Source organism: Anopheles moucheti, chromosome 3 (assembly GCF_943734755.1).
Source record: "Anopheles moucheti chromosome 3, idAnoMoucSN_F20_07, whole genome shotgun sequence".
Classification (NCBI taxonomy): domain Eukaryota; kingdom Metazoa; phylum Arthropoda; class Insecta; order Diptera; family Culicidae; genus Anopheles; species Anopheles moucheti.
The window spans coordinates 39,778,582-39,806,304 of NC_069141.1; the positions used below are offsets into that span (position 1 = coordinate 39,778,582).

Genomic DNA, 27,723 nt, shown 5'->3' on the forward strand with positions numbered 1-27,723 from the left:
CGGGTAAATAAAGTAAAAATAAAAATAAAAAGGTAGGCTTAAACATCCTAAAGATGTCGTGCCGATAACGAAGAAGGAGTTTGAATACACTGCATACTTCACTTGCGTAGCGGTGTAACCGGGCCGATATAGCAAATCAAATAAAACAAATTAGCTAAACAAGGATATATAAAATAAATATTCGATCGGTCAAGAGCCGAGATATTCAAGAACGGTAGCCTCATTAATGAATATTCGGATATTATCGGGAGTTTTTTAGGTATACAGCTTTAAGAATTAATGTGATAAAAACATTTTTCAATTCATTCACTATCACATACTTTATTAATCGACTAAACCAGTTGCCAATCATCCGCATCCGCTAAGTCCCTCCACAAAATGTACAATCATTCAATCATCAATCATTAGCATACACCATGTCATTCAATAGGGTAAATTTACTGCTTATAAAAAACACTATTACACATTTTTCCAACACTTCATCAAATTTGTATTCTACTGTTTGAGTGTTACTGTGGTTTGGTAAAGTTTCAATTAATTCATCATCTTTTAACTCTTTCGGTTGTTTGATCCCCTTGCTATATTTCTATGTTGTTTTTATTTTATCTATTATTGCATCGTTTACTTAGAGCTTAGAGCTTTTTTCCCCATATCCTTAGCATACTTCACCCTTACACTCGATTTGGTTGGTTTGTGTACAATCCGTGGGGTTTGTTTTGCTTTCTTGCTAAAACTATCTTCGCTATATCGCTCTATGATATACACAAACAGGGTAACACTTACTTGGAAAGCAAATAATACACAGGTGAGCAGTTTGGTTTCCTGTTTGATCAACTCGACCCAACTTTGGTTGTCCGATCCTTTTGATCTTCGCAATGATTTGAAACAATCTTCTTACACTACAGTTCATATACAGCTTTCGATTGTTTCTAAAATTAATATCATAAATATGTATGTATACAGCTCAGTATATCTGAATATATGTATATGTATAAATACCCTCGTTTATACTGTATCACGTTCACTAAAGATTTAACACATTTCATGGCTAACTTCTTCTCCCTGTTTGTTACTCGGATTTTCACACATTTACATATTTTTTCTTGTCATGTAGGTTCAATTCTTTTGCGACGTTCTCACACATTTCCGAAATCAACACCAACTTTTGTAATGTGTTTGCTTGCTTGAACGTTTAGCTTCTTTTATATATCCCTCTCCGCAAACATCGTTTCTCTATTGCGTTTCGTTTTCTTCATAAATGGTTTCGCTAAAATGTTTCACAACTTTACAACAAATTACGTCAATTGATGGGCTTTTGGTAACGGACACTTTCCAGCCCTTGGCGAAACGCCTCGCACGGACTGCTTGTTTCTACTACGTGCTAGGTATTCCTTTCACATTTGGCAATTATCACACACATAATTAATATAATCACATGTACTAGCTAGTTACTCTGCCGTACCGAATATCCTGGAAACGTCAGGCAACATTCGGTGCCGCGATTGATGTGTATGGGGGTAATGGGACTCTGAGGAGTATTGTTCTCACTTGTGTACTGTCGGTTCACGCTTCACACTAGGTGGAATTTGAGGTTAGAGGGGTTTTCATTTGAACATTTTCGCACCACTGCTGGTGATGGTCCTCGTTTCCCGCAGCATGCTTGTGGTCATGGTGCTGTGGGTTTCGCTGAAACTGATCAGATCCTGCTGATGCTGTTGCAGCTGATGGCCTCCCACGCTCTGGCGCCGTTGCTGTTGCTGGTGATGTTGCTGCTGCTGCTGCAACGTTTTCGTATCTTTAGTGCTCCAGAAGGTGAGATCATCTGCGCTGCCACTGGCATTCAGATCGTTCGATTCCAGCCAATCCCACACTTTGGTTCGGATCGCATCCTGATGATCCGGCCCGGCCAGGTTCATCGAACCCGGCACCGAGTCTGGCGTGAGTGCTCCAACACTGGTCATGCGCCGTGCTCGCAACTTACCATCGAACGAGTTGCGACTTTCGCGATGGTTGATGTACTTGACGGAGTCTTGATCCGAGTTGGTGTGCTGGTGATGTGGCTGTTGGTACTGCTGTTGCTGGCCCACGGACGCTATGTTGGAAGCCGACTTCGACACCGTAATCTTGCCATCCATCCAGCGATTCTTCATGTACTTCATGATATCCGTCACCTTCGCCCGATCCTCGTCCCGGTGATCGAAGATGCGTCGGAAGGCACGAAGCAATCGAGGTGTAAATCGTCTAAAGTTTTCCGGTATTTTGGTCGTCTCGCGCTTTTGGTATTTCATGAACACGGCATACTTGGCATCCCGTACCCAGTCAGCCGATTTCCAGGGTGTCGCTCCGGTCAGACACACGTACAGCACGATTCCGAACTGCCACGAATCGGACGATGCCTTGCAGATGAACCGCTCATTCTTGACCACCTCCAGCACCTCGGGCGGCAGAAAAGCGGTCCATGTTTTGTTGTTCTTGCTCACCAGCACACCCTCCCGTGTCGTCGTGCCAAAGTCACACAGTTTGATGCGCGAAAAATCGGGCGTAAAGACGAGAACGTTCTCCAGCTTCAAATCCCGGTGTACCAGCCCTTTCAGATGCATAAACCCAAGCGCAGAGCTGAGCTGTTCGGCGATCTTTTTGCAGCTACTCTCGGGTAGTCCACTCGCGCCCACGTTCGCCGCCAGATCGCCAAACGGTGCGTGTTCCTGTGCGTACACGTAATATTCCTTCGTTTGAAACTTCACCTGGTAGCAGCTGAGAATGTTTGGATGGTGGCTGAGCTGATAGTTGTAGTGGAACTCACGCACAAACTCCTTCAGGCTGGTCAGTTCGGTGTGGATCGCTTTCAGCACTACCGTGGTCGCGGTTGGACGATGGTGCGCTAGGTAGATCTTAGCAAAGCAACCCTCGGCGATCATCTTCTCGATGTCGTACTCGTCGGTAATCGCCATGTTGGGGATCTCCATTTCCGGAATGCGATGCAGCACATTGCTGGTGTTGGACAGCCGGCGATAGCTGTTGTTGATCGATTTGTACAGGTTGGCAATGATGGAGGTGTCGGATTTGCTCTCGGATAGCTTCATGATGGCGTTTGTAGAGGGTTTATTTTTCATCTGGGGAAGAAAACACAAAAGGGACAAATAACGATTATTAGAAAAAAGCCAAATTAGACAGTTACAATTTCAGCACACAGAGTACATTCTTTCATAATGTAGTGCGAGGTCCTGTTACTAAGAGTTTCGGACACGACATCGATTTTGATGTTATTTAGGATTTCGTCGGATTGTTTACGATCATTTCAATGATAATCACTTCGGTCACTTCTTGTGGTTGCATTACATAAACACTAATGTTTTCGTTTCTGCAGCATTCGCAACCATGAAATTTACTACCTGTAACATACGTACAACCGGTTACAGAATCGTGCATGGATGATTCGCCCTATTTCCCCGTTAGACATTAATCGTTTCCCCTGGTTCACATCGGTTTGGGATCGTCGACCACGATCATCAGCAAACTATTGCGTGCAGGATAGAGTGAGTCCAGCTGATCTGGCCTTGTCTTACCCTCTTCGGCAGATTTCAACTCGTTTGCTGATCAGACGTATAGCGCGCTACTTCGTGAACTCTCCCACCGATGGCGGTTGGCGGGTGGAAAAAAGGTCACGAGAAAAGTTATTTTAAACACCCGTTCTACTATAAATAAATTCTTATTTTTAAACACGCACATTGCCCATCGGTTCGGCGTCTGCCTTTCGTCGAGAGTTTTTGTCCTCCAGTGACGGGGGTGAAACAAAACGGCCAGCGTTGAGGGTGAGTACCTGGGGCGGGCCGAAGATGAACGGATGGTGGCTACATCTGCCAGTTGCCAATCCGAAAAGGATCTTGCGTCTACGCAAATGGTTTGTATGCTTGGGTACGCTTTTCACATCGGCACCACATGTTCGAATGTGTTTGTCAGGGTTGTGTGTGCGGAGGGTGAAATTCATTTGTCCCAAATGACGGTGACCATTTTCACGCCAATTTTCACCGCTTAGAAAAGGTTACATCGTGTGCTCTCGTTGCTGGATAGTGGCGTGAAGGGAGTGTGTTTTTTTTGCCTTCCGTTTTTCATCTCAAGCATCTTTTTAAGCGTAGCAATATTTGACACTGTTGCCAGCAGAAAAAGAGGTGGAAAATTTCGTTTACTTGAGGGGATACAATCAGTAAAAATCATATTGAATATTACATTGCTAGCAAATTCTTCAGCAAAATTCGATTAAGGTGATTTAAAAACAGATCCAATCCTCAGAATTGAATTGATCGAATGCAAGCAATTTCTGCTGTGTATAATTGTGCGGAGAAAACATTGTGGCGTACCTATGTCAGTCCAAAGTATTTGCGGAGTGACATATCAATTATGTCACATTCAACAAAGCTGGATGGCTTTTTCCCAGTTTCAATTCCACAAATTCGAAGCGCCATACCGTAACGGCGATGCGGAAATATATTTGCCATCGCAGGAAAATGTTCCGAGCAGTGCCATTTTCCCTACCAGTTTTTGCGCACACTCGCAAATACCCGCCCGACAGCATCCGGTCGAGTCGTTCCCCATCGACCGGGCATGATAACACACGGAATGGCTCCGATTACCATTCCATCGAAGCGAAACGATGCGTTTTATTTGCTCACGTAGCGGCCAAAGCGAGACAAGCGGTAACGCAACACAAACACGTCGGGCTAAGTTTTGGCTTCCGTTTTTCCTCCACATTTGCTCCACAGTTTGCTCGCTGAACCGTAAATTCCATTGCCCCCATCCCGGCACCCGGCGGCCAGCACCGGACAAAAGCGTTGGCTAATTGATAAGGGAACACACAGGGCACCCACTCAGCGATGCGATGGCTACCTCACAAAGCCACAGGTTGCTCTGGGCCACTGGGTTTACCCCGGCCCATTTGCAATTCCTGCCGTGACGTCACTCAGGGACAACATAGAAGCACAAAAGAACATGGCTTTAGAATGGAATGTTGTCTCTTGCTTCGTGTGTGTGTGTTGTCCCTCCGATGTCGAAAGCGAAACGAACCGACGATGACGCAAAAGACGGTGGAGCGGTTTTTCCGGTGCGCCTGATGAGCAGCATAAATTATATTTTGCTTCAGTTTGCTGGAAAAGTTTAGCTGGAACTGCGCCGGAATGTAGATTGTCTACTGGGAACGGCTAGCAGGAAGAGCGTAGATTCGCCATTGTCTCGCCGCACATCCGAGTGTCTGTCTGCCGGAGGAAGGCTTGGATGTAAATGAACCCAACTTCACCGTTGCTGACGTGACGTGAAAACGTTTCCATTCCATTTCGCACGATGACGAACGCTTTTGCCCGGCTTCGAGCAGGATCGACTCCGTTCGTGTCCAGGGGTTTCGGTTTTAGACACAAAAAGAAGTAACGAATTCCATGACTCTTATCTCTTTCCCTTTTTGCATGTTTTATTCCGGCCCGGTCGTAAATTCTATCAGCAAGTGGTTTGATTTTCTTGTGGGAATTTCATTCCGATGTATGCCGAGCAGTGGAAATGAAACGGTCTGTATAAAAAGAAAAGCTGCACACTGATGGGTCCCCGGATGATAATCCCTGCTTTCGTAATCCACACCACACGGCACACGATGGGTTCAGTTTTGAGCGGCTGATGAGGTAAAATATTTCTACGATAGCAACGCACAATAACCGGTAATCATAACTTCTCTCCAGGGAGCGGTTTGTGACAGTATCAACCGGCGCGCAATGTGGTGTTGCTCGGAAGGAATACGTAATGACTTAACCTTTTGCGTACCGTTGACAAATGGCGGTGTTTGGACATACACCGGCGGGCAAAAAGGATTTATGTACCCCATATTTTAACATTTGCGTAAAACCTTGAAATGAAGTATTTTATCGAGTGATTCAGTGAAAAATTGGGTGTTGGCTCTTTTATGGGGTGAGTCACTTTTCGAGCCGTTCAAAAGTTCCTCAGAAGTATTATTAAGCATTTGGAAAAGAAGTATATATTTGCGCTGAAATTAATATCGCAATTTAAGGCATGGTTTTAATGGTTCGAGATAATGCTACATTTGTACGCTTTTGCAAACGAGCAGTTCCTCTTCTGCAAGGACTAAAATTAACCATCAAATCATTTTGCTATAATCTGCTTATGGCGGATGGAAAAGGGATGTATTTTTATCATCCCAAATATGGAACCGGTTGCTGAAAATAACATCCGACAGTCTCATACCTCCGTAGTTATACCGTACAAGCATACCGCTATCGTGAAAACATCCAATATTAAAAAGCAATAATCGCGACACACCCCAAGACCATGTCAAACACGGGCATAAAAATAGACACCCCTTAAAAGCAGTCGTTCTGTGCCCAACGGCCCCAATGGTACGAGTGCTACGGCACCAATATACGGGCAGTACTTTTTCCGATTCCCAAAACAAACACAACAACGATATGGGGACCTAATGGCACCCGGCGTCGTGGACGACCATTTCCCGCTCCAGCTGCAACGTAAATGAGCATTCGGTCAACACACGTATGGAAGAAGTCCCGTCCAACTAATGATGCAAATCGGAGGGGAGGGTGGCTCAGAAATGCCAATCGATGCTGCCCCGATCGTTTGTCACAGCAGTGCCCAAGTGGACGAATGCTACGGTCGCAGTGTCTTGATTGCATCTTTCACCTTTCGAGCGCCCGCTGACATCATGCTAAATTAGCTTATTCAAACGTCATTCGAAAGCAGAACGAAACAAACCACCAGCACTGACCGATGCCAATGGTTCGCGTCGAGTGTAAAACTACGCCAAGCTTCCGTGTCATCTTCCCAGACAGATGCGGAGGATGAACTAATGCATTGGCAAGCGTATTGACTTACAGTGCGAAATGCTCAAGTGCGATCGATTGGTAACAGATTTTCCTACAGTCTTACCACACATTTGCCCTTTTCGGTAAACTTCGATCGATTGTCACCCCTGTGTCCCGATTGCATCTTTATATAAATTTCAATCGCTTACTGTCGTGTTGATTATGTCGGGCATTTTTAGTTTATAAGAATCAGCTAGCCCGCGCTAGCTCCCTGCGTGTCGATGGAAACGAAACGGCCAGCATCAAATGCAGCAATGGATTAAATAATCGCCCAGCAAAACCAGTGCAGTTTTGCGCCTGCACCATAACCAACCCAGAAACAGATGGAACATGTCAGGGCAAATAATTTTTGATTGATTTAAGAGAATAAATCGCACTGCTGCGACCCTTCACTGCATCACCGTAGGCGATCTGCTTCGTTTCAATATCGCGCCCCGTGCCAATCGCATCCAATGACGCCAATCGGGAAATTTCTAATCCTCTCGCCGGGGCAAACACTGCTGTGTGTGGTCAGGCTGAGGGAACATGTGCACGTGAGTGTGTTTGCTGGCAACTTTCCATGAAATCTGTTTCAGGGTTGATGTTTGTAGGGTTGGTTTGTACAGAAGGAGTTCTGCATCGTGCACTTACGCTGTACAGGCTGCTTTTTTCTTGAACCTGTTTTTAGGCGATAATAGATTCGATCATTTGCAAGACGGTCTAGGCGAGCGTGAGTGGGACTTTGTTACGGGAGAAGCTTGCGTACAGTTTAGCGATTAATTGAATCATTACCATATGCTAACGAGGCGAATGGAAGGTCGTGTTGCAAGAGATTGCAAATTCTAAAGTTCAAGTTAATTCGACATGTGTTAGCAACAATTATGGAAATTAGTTTCACTGATACTTTTTGCATGTAAATTAAGCTCAGTGAAAATAGGAAAAAAAAAACTGTTAATGAATCCAAAATCTCCATTTGTTTATTTGTTCCATAACCCTCGAAATGTAAATCTAGAACATTAAGAAATTGAACATCATATTTTTTTACTATTTTTACGCTTAACACTAGGTGCACTAAGGGATTACACCTTTTTCACTTAACCATTTCAGTGTTTAAGACGGATACGGAGGCATGAAGGGTATGCACTGGACTTAATTTAATTAATGTCTCTGTGAGTTCCATTTTAATGTCTTTCTGAGATGATAGAATTTGGAATAGACACATATTTAAATGTATTGCATCAGCTATGGTTCCATTACTGACCGATCTATTAGGTAGTTTTTTAAAGGTTATTCAATATTATGCTATATCTGCTAGATATTTTTTCTTACTTAATACTTTTAAATATTTCTTCCCTTTTGCTTCGATTCAATTCATTCATTCGATTCAATTTCAAATTTATTGCGCATTGCTACCGAGCATCTATTCTAGGAATTTATTTTGTTAATTGTTCATTTATTTATTATCCAATTTTATTTACTTCCTTATTAAACAATTCATGAGTTTGGTATCACGTAGACTTTGACCCTCGTATACTTAAATTAAGGTTTTAGTCTAGTTTTAACTTTTGTCGAGGTCGTACGAGTCTAAAAACCTAGCCTAAAAACACTGAACAGTAAAGTTGAAATAAAAGTGGTTAAAGTGCGCGTTAGTTACTGGTTAGTTAATAATGGAATTTTGTGCGATGTTATAGTCGGTGTGCTCTAACTGTTGCGTATATATGTATTTTTTTATATGTATATATGTATTTTCAAGAAACTCAGGCACATAATGTTCGTCAATGCCATGTTTTTCTGAATAAATATCAAATTTATAGAAATGATTCTGTGGTGTGCTTTGCAGGATCAGTAAGAGGCGAGTAGTTCAATGCATCAAACTATACCAAGCGCCATTAAATGAAATGACTATGGTGCTGGCAGTAGATATTATATCAGCTTTTTACATATTAGCCTTTGGATTATACAACAGTAAAGCAACCTATAATCGTTCAACTGTAGACCGATAGCACGAAAAGCTGAAATCGTTCAATTTCTAGAAGACCGAAAATGCATTTGAAGTATCTAATGTTTCAACTATTTTAAGACTACATAAAAAAACGCTATCTAAACGATTACTGTTCTACCAAATTTAAGCAATATTTGCATAATAAAATCAATCAAAAACTTCATCGTCGTCTTGATCCATACACGCTCCCAACAATCACTCTCGACCTAATCCGGCAAATGCTACAAGAACCAATCTAAAGTTTCTCACGTTACTGTGTGTTCAGTAACCGCCTTCATCTATGTTCTCAAACACATATCGACGACTCCTTTCCTCCGTCCAATGCTGGCAATGACGTCAGCAGTGATATTGAAGATTTGTTTCCATTCCGTTCGCTTCCACACAGTCATGCTGCTGTCATTGTTCCTGGTCTCGACCATTTACCATCAACATTCTGCTGCTGTGCGCTCAGAACATGTTTGTCTCATTCGTTCTGCTAGATTTTCCTCGCCCGCATGACTTTACTTTCGCCTCCGTTTTTTTTTTGTATGTGCGTATCCACAATGGAAAATCAACAGTAAATCGGCTGCTCAAAGAGTGCCCCCGTCGCTCTTACCTTTTTTTTTGTATCATTCCAAATTCGAATCCTTTCACGCGCTCTAGAATTTCGCTTCACTAGAGTCCAGCATGGTAGCTCCGGACACGTTGAAATAAAGATGAAAAGATTTCCTTGTCACCCACCGGTAGTTTATCCGATGAAAAGTGTTTTCCTTGCCTCTCTCTCCACTGCCCATGCCCTCTGGCATCATTCATATCCAAATCCCTCCCGTTCGGGCAGAATAAAAAAGGTTTTGCGTACATGATGACGCACCAACGCTTGGCTACGCACTAGCTCAGCTGTCTAGAGACGTTTCTACACGCGTCTGTCGTGTTGGACCGTCGTATCCGTGAGTACTGGTGCGTACGTATAATGATGTCTCGCTGTGTGCGTGGGTTTATGTGCGGGTAAGCTCACGACGGGATAGTTTCCACTGGTGATTTTATGGACCATCACAGCCAGCTCAGCCAGCCAAACGGTCGACAAGACGTTGAGTTTTAGATGTTTCTTTTTTCCACCATCCTACTCACACGTCTCAATCCGGTTACTATCTTTTTTGCAAAGAAAGAAGGTTAGCTCGAGCGTTATGAGTGCACTGGGTGGACTGGGTGGATCTCCAGTTAACGCCCGACACAGTGCCCGACCTGCCCGTCTGGTGATGTGTTTATTTAAACTGTCAGCCACGCTGTCGCCTTCGAGTGATTCACTTTAGCCGGTGGGTTGGTCGGTTCATCGGCTTCTCCCGAGAGTCTACCGATAGTACGGCAGGTCGATACAGGTCGTTTCTTGCGCCGGTTGGAGACAGTTTGCGTCTAATTTATCGTCACAACAACTGGGACGACTCGGTACTCAATTATGTGATTATATATGCCTGCTAAAATATTCGTTCGTTTCTTAATTCGTGTTGTCATGTATTACGAGTTAACATTATTCAATGTTAATTCATTACTTACAACATTTGATCGCGCGATTTGTTTCGTGTTTTAATTCCATCGAAATGCTCATACGGTTCTAACGGGAAAGCATATGGAGCAACTCCCCGAAGAAGTATTCAGTTTTAGCAATGATTTGGAAATTCTTTATAGCTCACTTTGTGAATCATCGGTAGATACAGTCGAAGTATGTTTCTACCTATAAACAAACCATACACAATAACACAAATCGTCTCGCGAAGCACCAAAGGAATCCACCAAAAGCGAAAGTGATCATAAATTTCAATAGGATTTGACAGTTTTTGAAAACAAATTTATTCTTCCCCTGTCACCGTGTGTGGGGCACACAGCGAGCAATGCCCGTCCGTACCGTGCGAGTGTGGAAGGGAATTTTAAGTGAAATTCAGTTCGCTATCCCTCCAGGGACGCCCATAAACGACAATCGAGTGGGTCACGCACGACCGTGTGCTGCTTTATATGACGGCTCCAATATACGGCACGCGGTTTTTATTGCTTTATTTTTGCTCACTTTGCTACGCCACCGCGCGGTGATCATAAAAGTGTTTTCCACAATTTCACGCTTTCCATGCAATAACAAAAAAAAGAAGGCAATGAAACTTCCAAAGGTCGATGACAACCGTGCACAGCTCGGCTCAACCGGTTAATGATATTGGAAGAGTATCAACGCGAGAATTACCAAAACGGCTTGTGCACGCCGAGTACGAGCAAACTCAGCAAACGATCAAAAGCACCCCCGTTGATCAAGGCGATACATTTAAACAGCATCATCCTGGCCGTGGGGCGTGGCGGACACATCTTGCTGCGCTGATGTGCACTGTCCCGTTTGGTTCCGTAATGAAAGGATAGTGAGCTAATGGTGGATCCAGTTTTATAGTAGCTTTTAATTGCTGTTGCTGGAGATTAATTTTAACCCAAACGGAATCGATGGAGACGCCTGGTGTTTCATGCAGCGGCCGGGTGTCGTGGTGAAAATCGTGTTATAAAGATAGCTATCAATGCGGGGCCTTGGTGTGTTGCATCGTCTATCCTAGCTTTACCGCAAACCCACGATGGTGCTAAATCCACCATTCAATTCTATGCATTTTCTCGCTGCAAGCGCTTTCGCCGCCGGTACAACCACCCGGAAAACACCATCGAAATCCGTTGTTTATAATTAAAAGGCTGTGCAGTTTTCGTTCACCACTACAATTATGGTGTCTGGATGCAAACGGGCCCACCACATAAACGCTCAAGCGCTACATACGCTACCGAACCGCTATTGGGAGGCTATCGACAGAATGACGTCGTTGTGTGAATGTATCCGGAAGTTTGCGTTGTGATCGATCGATTGGACCATCGGTTGGTGGTTTCAGCTAATAAACCCTCGCACATGGGGGTGGTATCGTGCAAAGCTCCAAACAGTGCAGCGTTTTGGATGATGCACCCGTCCGTGCGTAACGGTCTGGAATGAGTTTTCCGAACGATCGAATCAGCGTGGACTTTCTGCTGCCACGGATCTCGGAGGGTTCCGTAAGTTTGGCGCTGGTAAAACGTGTAAACTGTGATTAATGGTAGAATGTAGGCTGTAACTAAAATTAATAGCTAGCTGGAAGGAAGTGGTAGAAACTATCATTAGTTTCGTCGAATTTCGAAACTCATTCGCGTAGAACAAATTCGGTGAGAAAGGTTTATTTCAGTTGCAATGATTTCCACCATTCTGGTGTTATATTACTTTTCGTGCTAATCGATATGTTTTTACTACCGCACGAACAAGCTGCGAAATAATTACGAGAATTTTCCTCATAATTAATGGAAATGTGATTTGTAAACCATTTGAAATTGAACAACATTCCTAATTATTCGGTCAGATTTTCATTGATGATTCATGCACACTAAGTGCTTTTTAGTAGGACTTCCGATTACTGGAAACGCAACTCGATTCGATCGCTCATAAATAACGAATGAATATGTATTATAGAACTTTCATCACCGCCGTCATTCTATTTAGAAATCATTTATCACGCAATAACAAGCATTCACACTCGAATCGACAATCAAATGAAAATGGTCATTGTCAAGGCTCTTTCGTTACGCATAAGCGGGAAACAAATCACCTACCGTGGAAACCTCTCACGCTCAAAATATTCCTGCCTAGTGCTTGAAATTCCGGAAAAATCCTCAAACAGATGCCTCACTCACTCTTCAGCTATTTCCTTCAAGGGCGTTTTTACCGATTCAGTGCCACTTGAATACACTTGCAAATGGTGGCCCTTCAATGCTCCACTTTAAACTGCGCTTCAACAATCGGCCGGATGAAGGCATTGTCGTGGAATGAAGGGCCACGGTGCCTATTCACCGTCAACGTGACGCCTCATGCTACTTCCGCGTTGGCGTAGCGTAAGTCGCGCCCTACCCAATTGCTAGAAGTACATCAATCAAATTCACACAGCAACAGCAGCAGCCCACGTACAAACCCACCACCAACAAAGTGTGGACCTCAAACCAAAGGATTGTGGTTTTGCGTGATGTGCACGCTGTGCCTAAAATGGTGTTAGTGTTGCCGTACTTCTATCCCTTAAAATCGACCAAAAACTCCTACGGAGAATTGTGATTAATTTTGCATGTATCCTGCGATTAAGGATCCATCCAGAGGTGGATGAAATTTCTCAAAGTAATGAAAAAATAAGTGATGCACAAAAAATCAACGCACAACAAAAAAAGATGAAAACTGAGAATTTATGATTGAACCGAGAACTGCGGGGCGAGAAATTTTGGAAAGGGAAAAAATGGCACGAAAGGTAAGGAAGAGGGTGGAATGAATTAGCGGTTTGCCGAATTTTCACCGACCACGACACGGTGTCTGCGTAAATTAAGATTAATCGTGTTCATGAAAAAAAAAACAGATGTGCGATATTATTTTTAGCAATGGCCTCTCCTACCATGCCAAGGATGGCACTGTGTTGGCCTTGTGATTGGACGGCTGATTAGGAGGGAGGGAGCGAGACATGCAGATAGAGAGAACGATGCAAACAGGAGAATCAATCAAATACAATAATCACGATGATCGAAGATGCTCCGTAACACCAAAACGTTTAATGATTTGATGAATTGGAAGACATTTCCGTTCGTCAATATATTTGTTTTTGTGTTATAATTTATCAAATTTGAAAATAATGCATTTGTTCTTAGATTGTTGCGTTTCCTTTTAATAATTTGAATAATACCATAAAATTGTGTAGATTATGCTTAACATAAAATAATGCAAAAAATCATTTTTAAATTCTCTGGTTCGGTTCAGGATTAGTCCTATGTTTTCTTGTGGTGCGTAAGAACTAAGTTGTAATCATTCGATATCATATTTCCTAATAATGTACACAACACAAAAAAAATCGTGCAAAGCCACAAGAAGCAACGGAAATTCACTTGTAAAACAGAAAGCATCCGATAGAGAAGACGTTCGTTTCAGCTATCGAACGACTTTGCAAGCTCCCAGGAGAAATCAAGACCTATGGGCTGAAGCCAAGTTAGCATCGATTCCACCAGACATCCTTCCCCAGTTGCACCACGAGATGTGTGGCAGTGATTTAGCGAGAACGGTAGTCCGGGCCCACGTTACCATAACCGAGGTCGCTGGCAGAACGATAGAACGCCGGAAATGACTGCGAAAAACTGGCGTGCAATGAACCATGCAGCCCTGTAGAAACTTCGTTGCCATTTACTGCGAAAGCTGCTTTCGATGCAGATGGAAAATGGTAATCATTTACGAGCTGGTTTAATGCGCTAAGTTGGTAGGGTTCTCGGCTAGTGAGCAGCATCGTACGTTCCCCAAGCTACAATCCATCAGGATTGAGTAGAAGTGTAGTTTTTTTGCTGGTGTGTTTGCTACTTTAACGGCAACATGTATTAAAGATTTCCTGTTACGAGAAAATTTTATCTCGTTTTTACTTTTCCTAGAACGATGAAAGGGAATAATAAATCCTAACTTGAATAAACTTAAATTTTAACACTTCGAATGAAAACGAGCATAGACATCATAATTGGAAGTCCGCAAATTCTGGTGTTCATCTCTATTACAATCGCCAAACTCAAATCCAAAGTTGCAATCCTTCATCACCATCAGTTTGTCATTTGCTCGAACGATAGCGATTACGGGTACGTCTTGTTTGCAACACTCCCCCGGAGATGCAATCAGTATTATTTCAGCTTCAACAAGTATCCCATAAGCCATAAGACGTCTACATAATCATTCGCTTCTTACCTCTCGGCCCGGGTTTTTTTTTCTTCTTGTCACGTGCCGTTGTTAGCACTGCTTATCTACGTTCGAGCTTCGAAACTGAGCCAAAAAATTAGCGATACACTCCAACGGCAAGACCATGGCTAAAAATAGCAGCGATCGATAACTTACGGCATTATTCCGACAGTGCGCCTCAACTCTCCCGGCCACCCTTTGCCAGCTCGCAAACGCACGTTATCGCAATCTAGCACCCCAGGATCGAAAGGATAACGTAACGTACCGCGCTATCGCTGCACGCTTAAAAAAAGGGCAATTTATTACCGGATGCTGAGGCAAAACACGTCAAACCGTCCATTTCGTTCCGAGAGTTGCTGCCGGAACGCGGAAAGGTAACGCTCCCGTAGCAAGAAAAGATACGTAACGGTTCAGTGCACGGGACGCTTCAAACCGCAATCGATCGCTCAGATGCTCCGCTGGGGTCTCTCTTTATTTCTTTTTAAAGCACTATCGCGTCGGTTTGGCAAGAGAAGCGATGCGGGAGGAAATTGAATTAAAACATTTTTAATAAAATCATTCCATTTACGCAAAACCCGTGCGCGCTGTCCAGCTGGTATATATGCGAAACTAATCAATGCATAGTGGTCGTAATAAAGGGGAAGGAAATTGCAAATTATGATTTCCTGTACCAGGCAAGGAAATAATGTTGTAAAATATGCAATACAGTCGCATAGTAAATAAACAACGGGCCTATTGTGCTGCGCTGCATTGTATTGCTGTTAAACAGAATTTATGTTCTAATTTTTAATCGAATACCTTCATTTACTCTCTCTGTATCCCGGATGGAAAATACGAGCACGAAAGGCTGCTTCCTCGCAACACGAAGGAGTCGAAGTGATCGAAAGTAAGTTTTGTAAAATTTGATTTATTCAATTAATCTCTCCTTTCGGTTGGACTGGGTTGCGGAACCGGTCCACAACTTACCCGTAAAGCGTTTCAAGCAATTTGTCGCTGCGGTAAAGGATGTCAAATTGAATTAAGAATCTTATCTTTGGAGTGGTTGTGGAGGCTCTACGGTAAAGGATTGCGTGGCACTTTCGAAGCAGCGCGGGTGTGGTGGAGGTGTGTCATTAAAATTTTTCAATCTATTTACGAAGAGTTGGTTAAACTTTTGGCCTATGGGCAATCCTTTTTTTTCTTGACAAGGAAACTCCATTTTGGGAAGTTTCGCAAGGGGATAGAATAATATTTCTTCGAACGATACTTTTCTTCTTTCAGCTAGTTGGAGTGACGGAGTGATGACCCGGTAGTCCGGGTGGGGAAATGTTATGTTTAAATTTGAAACAATATTAAAATAGACCTTTTTGGGAGCACGAAGATTGACTATTGTTTTCCCAGCTTTACATTGGAATACACTCCAAGCTCCATTTCATCCGCACATTGTTCAGGACCGCTTCAAACAGCGGCACGGCGAAACACTTTTGTTTATGAAAATGATCTTGCCGGAGCCACACTTTGGGAATGTTTTTTTTCCATCGTTTCCTTTTTAAGATAGGCCTTTTTACGCTTTGATCGATCTTCCGCGGCTTTCGATGAAAAGATTATTGTCCGTTACGAAGAAGACGCTCAATAACTTGTAATTATAGCGAAACCGTTCAACAGGCAATGGCAATGGCCGTGAATGAGAGCAACAGAGATTACGTTTCGAGTGTTCTGAGAAACACTTAAGATAAAGCGCCTACGGACATTTTCCTTCTTGCTATTAGACTACAGTTTGAATATAATGCGATCTAACATTTGCATACATTTTGTGAATAGAAACAGCTGTTGCTGAAGTTTAGTTGACTTTCAACATTAAACAAATCTTCAATTACTCTCACCCCAGTTTCAGTCTCACCGTCCGCAATGATTGTATCGCTCTATTTCAGACCGATTAACTGATCCCATCGAATTCCTGCACTAAACAACACAAGCAAAAAAAAAGGGAAGGAAAACCTCATAAAACCTGATTACGCACCATGGTGGAAATAGAATATTACATTCGATTGCCGCGCATTGATGCCGGTTGATGCCGGTACCACATTTTATTATCTTGCCAATGAGCATCGGGTTTTATTTTGTTGTTTTTATTGAAACGAAAAACAAAAACACGTCACATATTTACGTGCTTTAGCCGGCGAAAGTAAAACAAACCATTGAACCGTGGACGACACCCACACCGGGGTGGTCCAGAGCTCCGGCTGGAAAAAGAGGAATTGGTTTTCATCGTTTATCGGCGCTAGTGTCTGGCGCTAGTATCTGTTCTTTTTTTTCTACACCCTTTCGTTTTAGGTTGCCCTATTGATCAGGAATCGATGTCTTACTTCGTCTGTCTAACGTTCGATACATGGTTTGGCTTGTGGTTTAGGATGAAGGGGAAGAAATTGTCGGAGAAACAAGATCTTCATTCTACATGTTCTGTGGTCTGGTGTGGTCGCTGTTCGCACGAAAATAGCCAAATTGGAAGCGTAATTCTTTCTCGCCACTTTTTGTGTAGCTTTTGCCATTGCCCAACCACTTGCGGTGTGCATGGATTCGATCATTTGCATACCATCTCACGCGAATTATTCTGAACTACTGTCGGAAGTAGCAATTGAATGTATTTGATTGGTACAATTTTTTGGTTTGTACCTACCACACTTTAGATAACAAAAAATGAAAAACAATCAAGGAAATTGCTGAAGAGAAAAATAATTTTATACCAATTCCTTTTCACTTATATGCATATTTGTGTAGAAATTTTGTTTTGAAATAATTCAATTAATATCTGCCTCATTTATTCAAAGTATCTCTGTACGGAACAGAAGTCCACCATTTAGTAATCGAAAATGATTACTCGTATATTAAATGTAATTGTATATGTTGATCTAAATACTTATCACTTAAATGACGCCTTCCTGTCAACACTAATTGCCGGAAAATAATGAACCTATTTTTCCAAGAAATTTAACGCTGCTTCCTCCATCCACAAATTGCTCGAGTAAATTAATTTCCTGCTCCGCCCAGGTGAGCGCCAACTTCAAATCCAAATAATCATTTCTAATGATATCGATTGCGATAAGTACACCCACTTGATCGTAGTTGCGAGCTATAAACACCACTCAGATTTCATTTGCTTCTTGCGTACTGCCACCTGCGGCAAGTTTGCGAGGCATCCGAGTGGTATATGAACTTAAACCGCATCAATGAGTCCAATTAACAGACTCAGTACCCGTGCGGTCAACCTGGGTACTGATAAAATTCTAATTTATCGCAGCATCGCTCTAATACACTAGCACTGCTCTTCATCCTCTTGCTGGCAGTAAACGTTTTGCTCTTGAGCGTGCAGTGCACTTGTCTGAATGTATCCACCGTTGGGAGGACCATGAAAGCAGCTAACAAGTTGTTGCTGCTACTGCTGCTACTGATATTGTTGTTAGGCCAGATGCGAAACCTCGTATCTGTCAGCCTCACAGTATGGGAAAAGGAGGCATTCAGTGAGCTGGAATAGTTGCGCCGTCTGTCTGTTCGAGAGTGATGGAAATGGTCCCGAAATAGAACGAACTAGAGCGTTATTTTTAGCGACAGTTTGTCCAGAGCGCAGCATGTGGTGTGAAGCAATCGATAGTATGCTCGCTGTGGACACTGTCTCCATGACGAGGCCACCTACAGGAATAGGGTTTTCGTTTGCCATATCAACGGGAAGTTCATTTTCGTTCGCTGTGGGATAGCAATGTCAGAATCGTTTTATCAAACATTTCAACATGGTAATTGGGAGTCGCATTAATATCGCATGCCTGAAGCATTCGATCTTCTTATCCTCGATGACAAAACGGCAACGGGACTTTCTTTGTTGCTACCACCACAGCAAACGTACATCAACGGCTATCAACGGTTTCTTCGTACGGCCACGAGGAGCAAACGTAACACCCGTTGAGCCGTTGAAGTCGGCTATACAAAGCTGTTGAATGAGAAGATTGATCTAATATTGCTACAACGAGGAAACCGCTATTCCGGCACTTTTTCTTCTTCACCGTTAGTGAGTTTAATTGGTTGATTTTCTCTGGAAAACTTACCTTAAACGAAGTTCATTTAAATTGCTACGAACGTGAGCTTCGGAAAATGTAATCGGCTCTAGAGTGGCTAGCGTAAAAATTTCTTGGAACTTTTGCCACCCATCGACCGTGTGGAGGATGGTATCCGAGCACCATGGTTTCAATATGTCCCATCCACTTGAGTCCTCCAGATTTGACTCAATCGAACCACGTCCCACTCGAACCGGAAGAACACCTCTTGTCAAATGGCTCTTAGTCGATATTACTATGTTGGGTAGCTGTTTCTATTGCCGACCAGTGTTCCATGCTACGTGTTACAAGAATCTGTTTATGGGTGAATGTCTTTGGAAGCAACAGTGACAGTATATTGCAGCTCATGTGCAGCATATTTCTTCCATTTAAGAACCAACTGTTTTCTATTCCTTGGCTTCTTGGAAACGGAATTCAATTAGTTGATAAATTCCAAAGACGAAGGTAGCCCTGTTTACTGGCGTAGGAATGAGCAACTCCAGGTGGTTGAGGCTTACTTGAGTGCTAGAAAGGACACCGATAACAAGTTCTAAGAAAAGAGCATTAGTAAGAGCTAGCTATGTTTGGCACTTGGCATCTCGTAGCCCAACTGTGGGAGGTGTTCGAGATTTATAATTATTGACATAAAAGCTGCGTTTATATATACCGGGGTTTAAGTTCGAGTACACTTTCCCAGGTGGATGAAAAAAATATATACAATGATTTATTAGCTGTTTTATAAGAAAAGTTTTATTTAGATATTTTACTTCAATGATATCTTTGATTCCAACGTGGCTTACGAGCTTGAATCAGTGTTTATCGATTTTCTCAAGTCATCCATCATTACAGATGGAGCTGCATTGGTAAGTTCTATTGGTGTACGCATCGATAACAACACTTAAAACCATAATCATGGCTCAAGCTCTTTGAGTCGGTCGATGTGGAGACTTATCCGGGCTACGTACGTTTTTTCCGCCACGTATTGACAAAGACTGCACTCCCCAAACGATTGTAGTGATAGAGACCATGATCTTGATGAACAGTTTCTGGTGTTTTTACACAACTTTGAGCTTAGCATAGTTTTTACACAACTATTGGGTTTTTACAAATTTTGAACAATAATATATCAACAAAATCCAATCATCATTTGGAAATTTTCATCAAAAACACATTCGACTACTACCATTACAAACTGGGTAATTATGTTAGAACAATGAATACCACACAAACACAAGTATCCATGACTCAGTTCGTTACGTTTCATAAATTTGTAACTAACATTCTTTGGTATGAAACATCGTATCAGTAATTACGCGTTAATACCGGTTATGGTCCCCTGACGAAGCTGACTTTGTAGTTGTTAAAGTTCCACCAGAAAAGAGAACCGTAGTAGTTAAGTTCACTCCAACATGACCCGCCTTAAACCAATTTAACCTTCACCATAATTTAGATTAGAACGATTAACAAAATATATGTTCTGTTTGATAATCCGATACCGGTAGAAGAATTGTATGCCTTATCTGGAAATTTGGTTGTCTCGTTTAGTTGTATTGAAGGTCATGAAGAAGAACTACTGACTGAATATGTCACCCTTGACAGCTTATGGCATTTAAAAAGTATTTTTATTGTGAATCAGATTATTCCGCAATGTGCAAGGTGTATTAAGGTAAGTGATGTCACCATCTTCATACAGTTTATGACTCAATCGAGTACCAAACCGTTTGATCAAGCTGTATCGGTGAGCTGTCACATTTAGAGAAATTCTTGGCTGTAAATTCGTAGCAGACAGCATCTGCGTTACTTTTTAGTAAACCCCTGATTTTCTGACAACATGCGTTTTAATGCAATAGTTGTTCATATATTTATCTAATTGATTATGCCGTAAAATTAAGGAATGATCCCGTACATAGTTAAGAGGTAATACAAAAACATTAGTCATTATTCTAGTCAATAAGCACTGGCAGCAGCAAGTCGACTATTTTATTATTTTTTAATTTGAGCAGTAGCCTGGCAGTGTCGAGGTCGACTATTTTAACGCATCATAATTTGCTTAAAAATATTTTGAAAAAAAAATACAGAATAAACTGTCAAGTTAGAGAACACGCACAAGAACTATGATACCCACGATCGGTTACTTATCAAAGAAACATTGAAGCACAACGAGACGAAACACGAAATGGATCATTTGAAAAAAGTTGACGTTATTAATGCCACAATACCGTAGCATTAGACAGTGATCCAAGCCATTGGTGTCATAAACGGATCTGTTGTGCACCATTTATCAAGTAATAATATATTGGTATAAGAAGTGGGTGTGTTGTCGGCAGCAGACGCGTGTAGGCATCTGAAAACATACCACATTCTTTACAGAGCAAACTTGTTTTTAGTATAACAAACGGCTCATTGTGTGCATCCAAAAAATATTTAAATACGACCTGCAAATTGTAATGGTCTGCCATTAGCGTGTTTGCTGAAAAAGGCAACGCGTCTCAAACAGTGTGTGTCCGGGTATTGTATCGCGGTGCCGAACGATCGGTCTACTCCATCAATATGAAGTGGTCTGTATCGTTGATAGGATTATTCATCTGTCTTACCGTCTTGGCAGACGTCGGTGTTACCGTGAACGGAGTGGAGAATCCTCGAATAATTATTGTTGGTGCGGGTGCTGCCGGTATTGCCGCCGCTAGTCGTCTCTACCAAAAGGGTTTCAAGAACATTTCCATTCTGGAAGCATCACAGCGGTTTGGTGGCCGTATCTACACGACTCCATTCGGTGGTGGTATTGTGGAGCTGGGTGCACAATGGTGCCACGGAGAAGAGGGCAACGTAGTGTACCAGCTGGCATCGGTCTACAGCGGGCTGCTGAAGTCCTCTATCATTGCGGATGAGGATGCCGTGCTGATCCGATCGAGCGGCGTGAGTGTACCGGAAGCAGTAGCGGACCGATTGCAAACCATGGCGGAAGGAATTATCGAGTCCGACGCGAGGGACACGTTCGATGGAAGTTTGGGTGAATATTTTACGAACGAATATTGGAAACAGTTGGCCACACCAGCATTTAGCGATATTGGCCGTGATTTGGCGGAACAGTTCCTGGTGTACTATCACAACTACGAGCGAGGCTATACCGCGTACGATTCCTGGTTCGAAGTGGCAGCGAGCGAAACCGATAGTTACGTGGAACCGGCCGGCAACCAGGACATCGCGTGGAATGGAAAGAAAGGATTCTCCACTATTCTGGACATTGTTTCGGTATGTTTTCTTTTCTCTCAAACTTCTCGACACACTCACAAAGCAAATTTTCCCACACCGATCTACAGGGTAACCAACCAGCAACAACTAACAACACGCTGACACCGGTACCGCTTGGTCAACTTATCACCTATGGCAAATTCGTGTCCAACATCCAATGGAAAGGATCGCCAGACGGTGAGGTGATTGTCAAGGCACAAGACGGCACCACCTACGATGCCGACCATGTCATCGTTACCGTCTCCTTAGGCGTACTGAAGGAGAACTACCGTACAATGTTTACGCCTGCACTACCAACCGTCAACCAGCAGGCCATCAATGGGCTCTACTTTGGCACGGTTAACAAAATATTCGTCCTTTTCGATGCGCCCATACCGGAAGATTTCCCCAATACCGTCCATCTGCTATGGTACCAGACGGATCTGAACGCGCTGCGTCAGTCACCGCACGCCTGGGCCGAAGCTGTTTCAACCTTCTTCCGCATCGACAATCAACCGAATGTACTGATGGCCTGGATGAATGGCGCCGAAGGACGCAAGGCAGAGAACCTGGGAGATGCGACCATCAGAGATGGCATTCTGCATTTGCTTAAAATATTTGGAAAAAATCTTACTTTTGGAAACATTCGGGGTCTTTTAAGGTTTGTACAAACTATTATGCTGTTAACCTGCGTTTTTGGTTTATCTCCTGAAAATTTGAAATTACTATTGTCACAACTTATATTTAGAGCCCAACTTTACCTTACCTACCTTAAGGCTCGCTTTACTGTCACTTATTGTGTCACTCTTTCAGATCTAAATGGTCATCGGATCGCCTGTTCCGCGGTTCATACTCGAGCCGTTCGATAACAACGGAGAATCTGAACACCGGTGCACGGTACCTTGGAACGCCAGTTCAAAATGCGGCCAATGAGCCCGTTCTGATGTTTGCTGGTGAAGCCACCAATCCGGTACACTATTCCACCGTCCATGGTGCCATCGACAGTGGATTCCGCGAAGCAGATCGGTTGATCAACTACTACAGCTGAGAAGGTGTACTAATACCTTCCGATTGAAGGCAACATGGCATGAAAAATCACACAGGCTTAAAAATACATGAAATCAATGAAACAAATTACTGAATAACCTTTTGCTTGCTTATACCCAAGAATATATTTTCGAAGAGTCACTTTAAGGGATAACTTTTTAATGTAACTCACACACAGGTTTTTATTCCCACCACTTATCCACGTTGCTGGTCTAGTCTACAGCGCTTCAACCACATGTACGATCAAACGAAAAAGACGAGAGATCCTAATCTCGGAAGCTGGCATGTCACAAAGCTTTGTCTGCGACGTCAGTTAAATTCTCCAAACAATTTTGTTTTACCACATTTTGGTTGTGGATTGGAACGCCATCCTGCTGGAACACATAGTATGGATTTCTGTTAAAATACGGATTTAAATCTGTTAAACATATCGTAAACTTGTTGCCATACAATGATTTTGTGGTTTAAAAGGTAGTAGCAAAAGTTTACTAACATTAGGATAAAAATAAATAAGGTTCAAAAATAACGAGTTTTTAAGCATTTTAAAACGCAAGTAGTTTAAATAGAATTGAAACTATTTTTTTATTTTTCTCCATACAAATGATCCGTTTATTGAAACTAGTTTAAAAATGGTTTTAATATAATAATGTTATTGGAAACATGACTTTTAGCCCACATTAAACTCAAATGCAAACACCTTCAAGGACAAGCAATGATTGAAACGATTAAACGTAATAGAAAGTTTATTGTACGCCCATTGCACTAAAACCAGAGCTAGCCAAGTGGAATGAGACGTAAGTGAAATGAAGTGAAAATGTCTTAAATCTATCGAAACGGATGATTACTCATAGCGATCCAGGCAAACGCACATACCATGTCGCCAACCGCAAAGGTGTGCCACCTTCCAAATCACATGCCTGTGTAAATCGCATGCCCCGACCGGGACCGGGACCAACGAAAAGAAATGCTGTAGCCAAAAAATTCAAATAACTTGTTTTATTTTTCTACGCGCGAAGTCTGCGCGCGTGGGTAGTGCAAAGGTGGAACCGTTGTGTAGAGAGCAAAAAAAGGTGCAACGTTTTTCCGCTGGATGAAGAAGAGTTCTCTAAGAAACGAGCGGAAAAGTTTTTCTTTCCATTCAATTTTGTTTGCGTTCAGAAATGTGAGGGATTTATTTTCCTGCCCGATGTCGCACAGTGTTGTTTTCAAGATCAGGGACGTTTGGGAAGGAAATAACATTTCATCCGAATAACCTTGACAAACTTCAACGACATGGTAGCGAATTCCAGTCTCAGATGAAACGATGTGTTTTATTCCGTTTTGGAAAAAAATGTTTTTACTAATGAAACAGATGCAGTACAAATATCAAGATAATTGTGCGGGAATATTTAAAAAAAGGTCCAGTAATTCATGGGATCAACTTAATATGCAATGGTCAATGCCATGACAACGTGTGTATTTGGCCAAATACTAGCAATATGCACAGGCCGTCCCTAATGAATGAAAATAATCGTCAAATATCAATTTCCGAGAAATTCTTCTTCAACAACTTCTTCGAATCAGTCCCCAATCATACTCATGTGACACAGTATACCGACATTTTGGTTCCATTACAATTTCCTCCGTGAGGAAAGGATAACTCTCATAAATGACCATCCATTTCCGCGTTTGTTTTTGCCATGTTTCATCCCTAATCGATCGTCGCTACCCAATAGAAGCCTAACCCATGTACAACAAGACTCCCAAGAGAATAGTTTCGCCGTAGACGAAGAACATATGGATCGTTTTCGACCAATTCATCAACCAGTGAAACGATTTGGTGAGCCGAGTACGATGTTTACCTTCGGCAACGATCTTCGATCGATCAACGTGAAGCAAAACGGAGCGTTTTGGCTAACATGCTGGCTAAAGATAAATGCTGAAATGTGCTGCGGGAAAAGCTTCGTTTCACCTGCAACAATTCCCAGCGAAGAAAGAAGAATGATTTGATTACGACCGGGAAATGCTGAAGAAGATGGGTTACACAGTGTTCCCATCCTTACTGTATTTCTCGCACGTGGTGTACGGCATGGACGACTGTTTTTTTTTTTATCACATTTCTATTTTCGTACTACGGCTTCAGAATTATCGTACAAACCCATCTCATGCTGTACCGGTACGAAGAACATCCGCTCTAATGTGACATCGAATAAAGTTCTTTTTCACTCCTTCCTTACACGACTTCCGCCACGGAAAAATGTACGCCGCCAAAGGACATTCGCCTTGTCAAAAAAAAAAAAAAACCTTGAACGTAGAATCGGAAAAGAGCTTTTCTCCTTCCTGTGGCTTTGCATTTTTTTCTTCGCGCAGCACGAAGTTTCCCAAAGCCGCTTCGTGCGAGACGACGTTTTTGTACATTTGGCCGGTCTCGCGAGCACATGCCATGGGTAGATTTTTTTTATCTACAATCCACAATTCAAGGAATAACCAAGGATATAAAAAAGAGAAAAGCAGAAGCGGTACAAAACAGCGCGTCCTACGGCGCTCGACGCACGCTCGAGCTCGGCAAGCGAGTTTTAAGTGGATTTCCAGTGATGGGATTGTAGCTTATGCTTTAGCCTTCTTGGGCAAGCTAAAAATAGTAGCATAATTTAGTCGCAGCCTTGTGCCGCCGGTCAAGTGTGGCCGGCAATGATGATACCGGCCTACGGATGACGAAAACGTTGGAAAAGTGTCGCTAAAGAGAACAGAAAATGGGACGGATCTCGTTGGTATCCGTGTTGGTAGGTTTTTCATAGCTCCTCCGTAGCTCGGATACCCTTTGAATAAAACCTCTATCGCTTACAGTGATTACATTGTGTCTTGCAAAATGTTCAATGTTTGGACGGTAGTCTTTGGACGAAAAAAAAGGCTACCGGCGGCTATGGCAGCATAAATTGCTAACGGTCCGTTTGGGGAATATAAAAAAGTTGATTGTTTTTATAAACTTAGATCTGCAACGGAGCAATGCCCGGATATGAGTAATACTTTGAATAGCTAAAACAGTTTATAATTAATTTTTCAATAGCCAATAAACAAATTGTTCATATTGTATTGGTAACAGAGGAAAAACTAAGGGCTGTTGAACGAGTTATCAGCCTATAACGGCCTATTCTGATAGTTTGTTAGCCCTGAATTACTCAAAGCCTAGTAATAATTTATGTCAACCGTGTCCAATCGATTTTTATAAATTTTGAATATTATTCTTATATGAACTGTTTTTGCTCGTTACTGCGTTATAAATGAAATAAAAACATAAAGGACCAATTCCAACTAAATAGTATCACATGAAAATAAAAGTAACCAAACTGATGTTCGAGTTTAATCGTACATTTATTTGCTATTTATTTCTATCTTATTTATCCTCTTTTGCTCCCGTACTCCACAACCTCAAAATCCACCATTTACGCATTGACAACACACGTGTGTCGTAGCGTCGTATTACGGAATTAATATTTTATGCTACCTTGATGGACGGCAACGATCGGGACTACAATCGCATTAACTCGAAAGCAACAAAAATAGAAAAGTAGATCGATGGTTCAATTTATCCACCTCGTCACCACGGTGCGGTCGAACCAATGCCTAGATTAGACCATGGCTCAGAAACTACATTTATTTTTAGAGAGCCACTCACCATTAACCATTAGGCTGACCATTGGCCTCGCCGGGCACAGTGTGGCAGGAAATGTAAGCGTCCTTTCGGAAAATGCGCCCGGGTAAACCAGCGACGGTTTGCATGCTTCTGCTTATGTCTTCCGATGGTGTCATCTGACAATTAGCACTAAGCACTACTGACGAGGGACCGATGGACAGGTTCGTGAGTCCGGTCAGCTATTGTCGCTATGAGAATAAAACAGGTTTTGTTCAATATCCGTAAATTAAGACATTATCCAACACGGTGCGTTATCCTTGCTTAACGATTGGTTTCTTTGTTTCCGCAGGACCGCAGGGATGACATTTGCTGATACGAGAACAAAAGATTTAGTAACCATTCTGTTCGAAATTTAATCAATGTTCAATCTCGTATCTCATCCATTAACAATACGATGAGGGTTTTTGGAGAATGCGCTTTTGTTTTACTTCCTAAGAACCATGAACCATGATCAAACAGGGTAGGAAAGTCGGAAAGTCGGCCTGTATTATGCGAAAATAGAAACGGAGCAAAGCGAAAATCCTTTGAAGCGTGTGTCTTTTTTGCATGTCTTGAGATTAATTCCGCTCAAATGCCTACGTTTGCTGCGAAAAGGGGTATTGTGATTGGAAAAATTGATGGATCATTCCGAAAAAGGGATGATATTGAAGACCTTCACCATGACCGTTTCTATAGCATTATCTTGTCCAAATTCGTGTTTTTTTTACATAATATTATACTTATTTGCCTTTGAATTATTAAATGAAAAAAATATTTCATTATTGGCATTATTACAAGCGTCAAAAAACTCTGCTAATTGTAGCCAATGTAACAACACGCATCAATCTGAGAACGCACGAAAATGATGAAACAAACATTCGTCAGCAAAATGTCGAAGATCCAACTCCGATGTGCGAATAAGATTGATGGCTGAAAACCCCCAAACGAAGGAGAATCCATACTTACCTAAGCTTAAAATATATCCTTTCAAATATGCCCAAGCCGTTCTGTCTGCCGTAGAGAGGTTGCTTGTATGAAGTGTGGGGCTTTCACCGTCCTGTCCTGTTGCTTTCAGTGCGATTTTGGAAGCCCCTTTGTGGAACCGTTTGGTTTTGTTG

At 42.3% G+C, this 27,723-nt stretch overlaps 2 protein-coding genes across 2 annotated transcripts; one reads left to right on the forward strand and one right to left on the reverse strand.

Annotated features, from left to right (window-relative positions):
• Positions 1-322: 322 nt before the first annotated feature.
• LOC128301334 (serine/threonine-protein kinase meng-po) lies at positions 323-27,663 on the reverse strand. Its single transcript, XM_053037759.1, has 2 exons — positions 27,572-27,663; positions 323-3,113 (listed from the first exon to the last, which is right to left on the reverse strand). The coding sequence occupies exon 2, from the start codon at positions 3,111-3,113 to the stop codon at positions 1,605-1,607; it is 1,509 nt and encodes a 502-aa protein (XP_052893719.1). The 5' UTR covers positions 27,572-27,663; the 3' UTR covers positions 323-1,604.
• Positions 21,226-22,954, forward strand: LOC128302688 (peroxisomal N(1)-acetyl-spermine/spermidine oxidase-like). Its single transcript, XM_053039551.1, has 3 exons — positions 21,226-21,927; positions 21,996-22,567; positions 22,720-22,954. Exons 1-3 carry the CDS (start codon positions 21,226-21,228, stop codon positions 22,952-22,954), a joined length of 1,509 nt encoding a protein of 502 aa, XP_052895511.1.
• Positions 27,664-27,723: the final 60 nt, after the last annotated feature.

Coding starts and splice junctions, on each gene's coding strand:
- LOC128301334 (XM_053037759.1), bottom strand. CDS start 3,113: ATGAAAAATAAACCCTCTACAAACGCCATCATGAAGCTATCCGAGAGC.
- LOC128302688 (XM_053039551.1), top strand. CDS start 21,226: ATGAAGTGGTCTGTATCGTTGATAGGATTATTCATCTGTCTTACCGTC. Junction 21,928..21,995: donor CTATTCTGGACATTGTTTCG/GTATGTTTTCTT, acceptor ACCGATCTACAG/GGTAACCAACCAGCAACAAC. Junction 22,568..22,719: donor AACATTCGGGGTCTTTTAAG/GTTTGTACAAAC, acceptor TCACTCTTTCAG/ATCTAAATGGTCATCGGATC.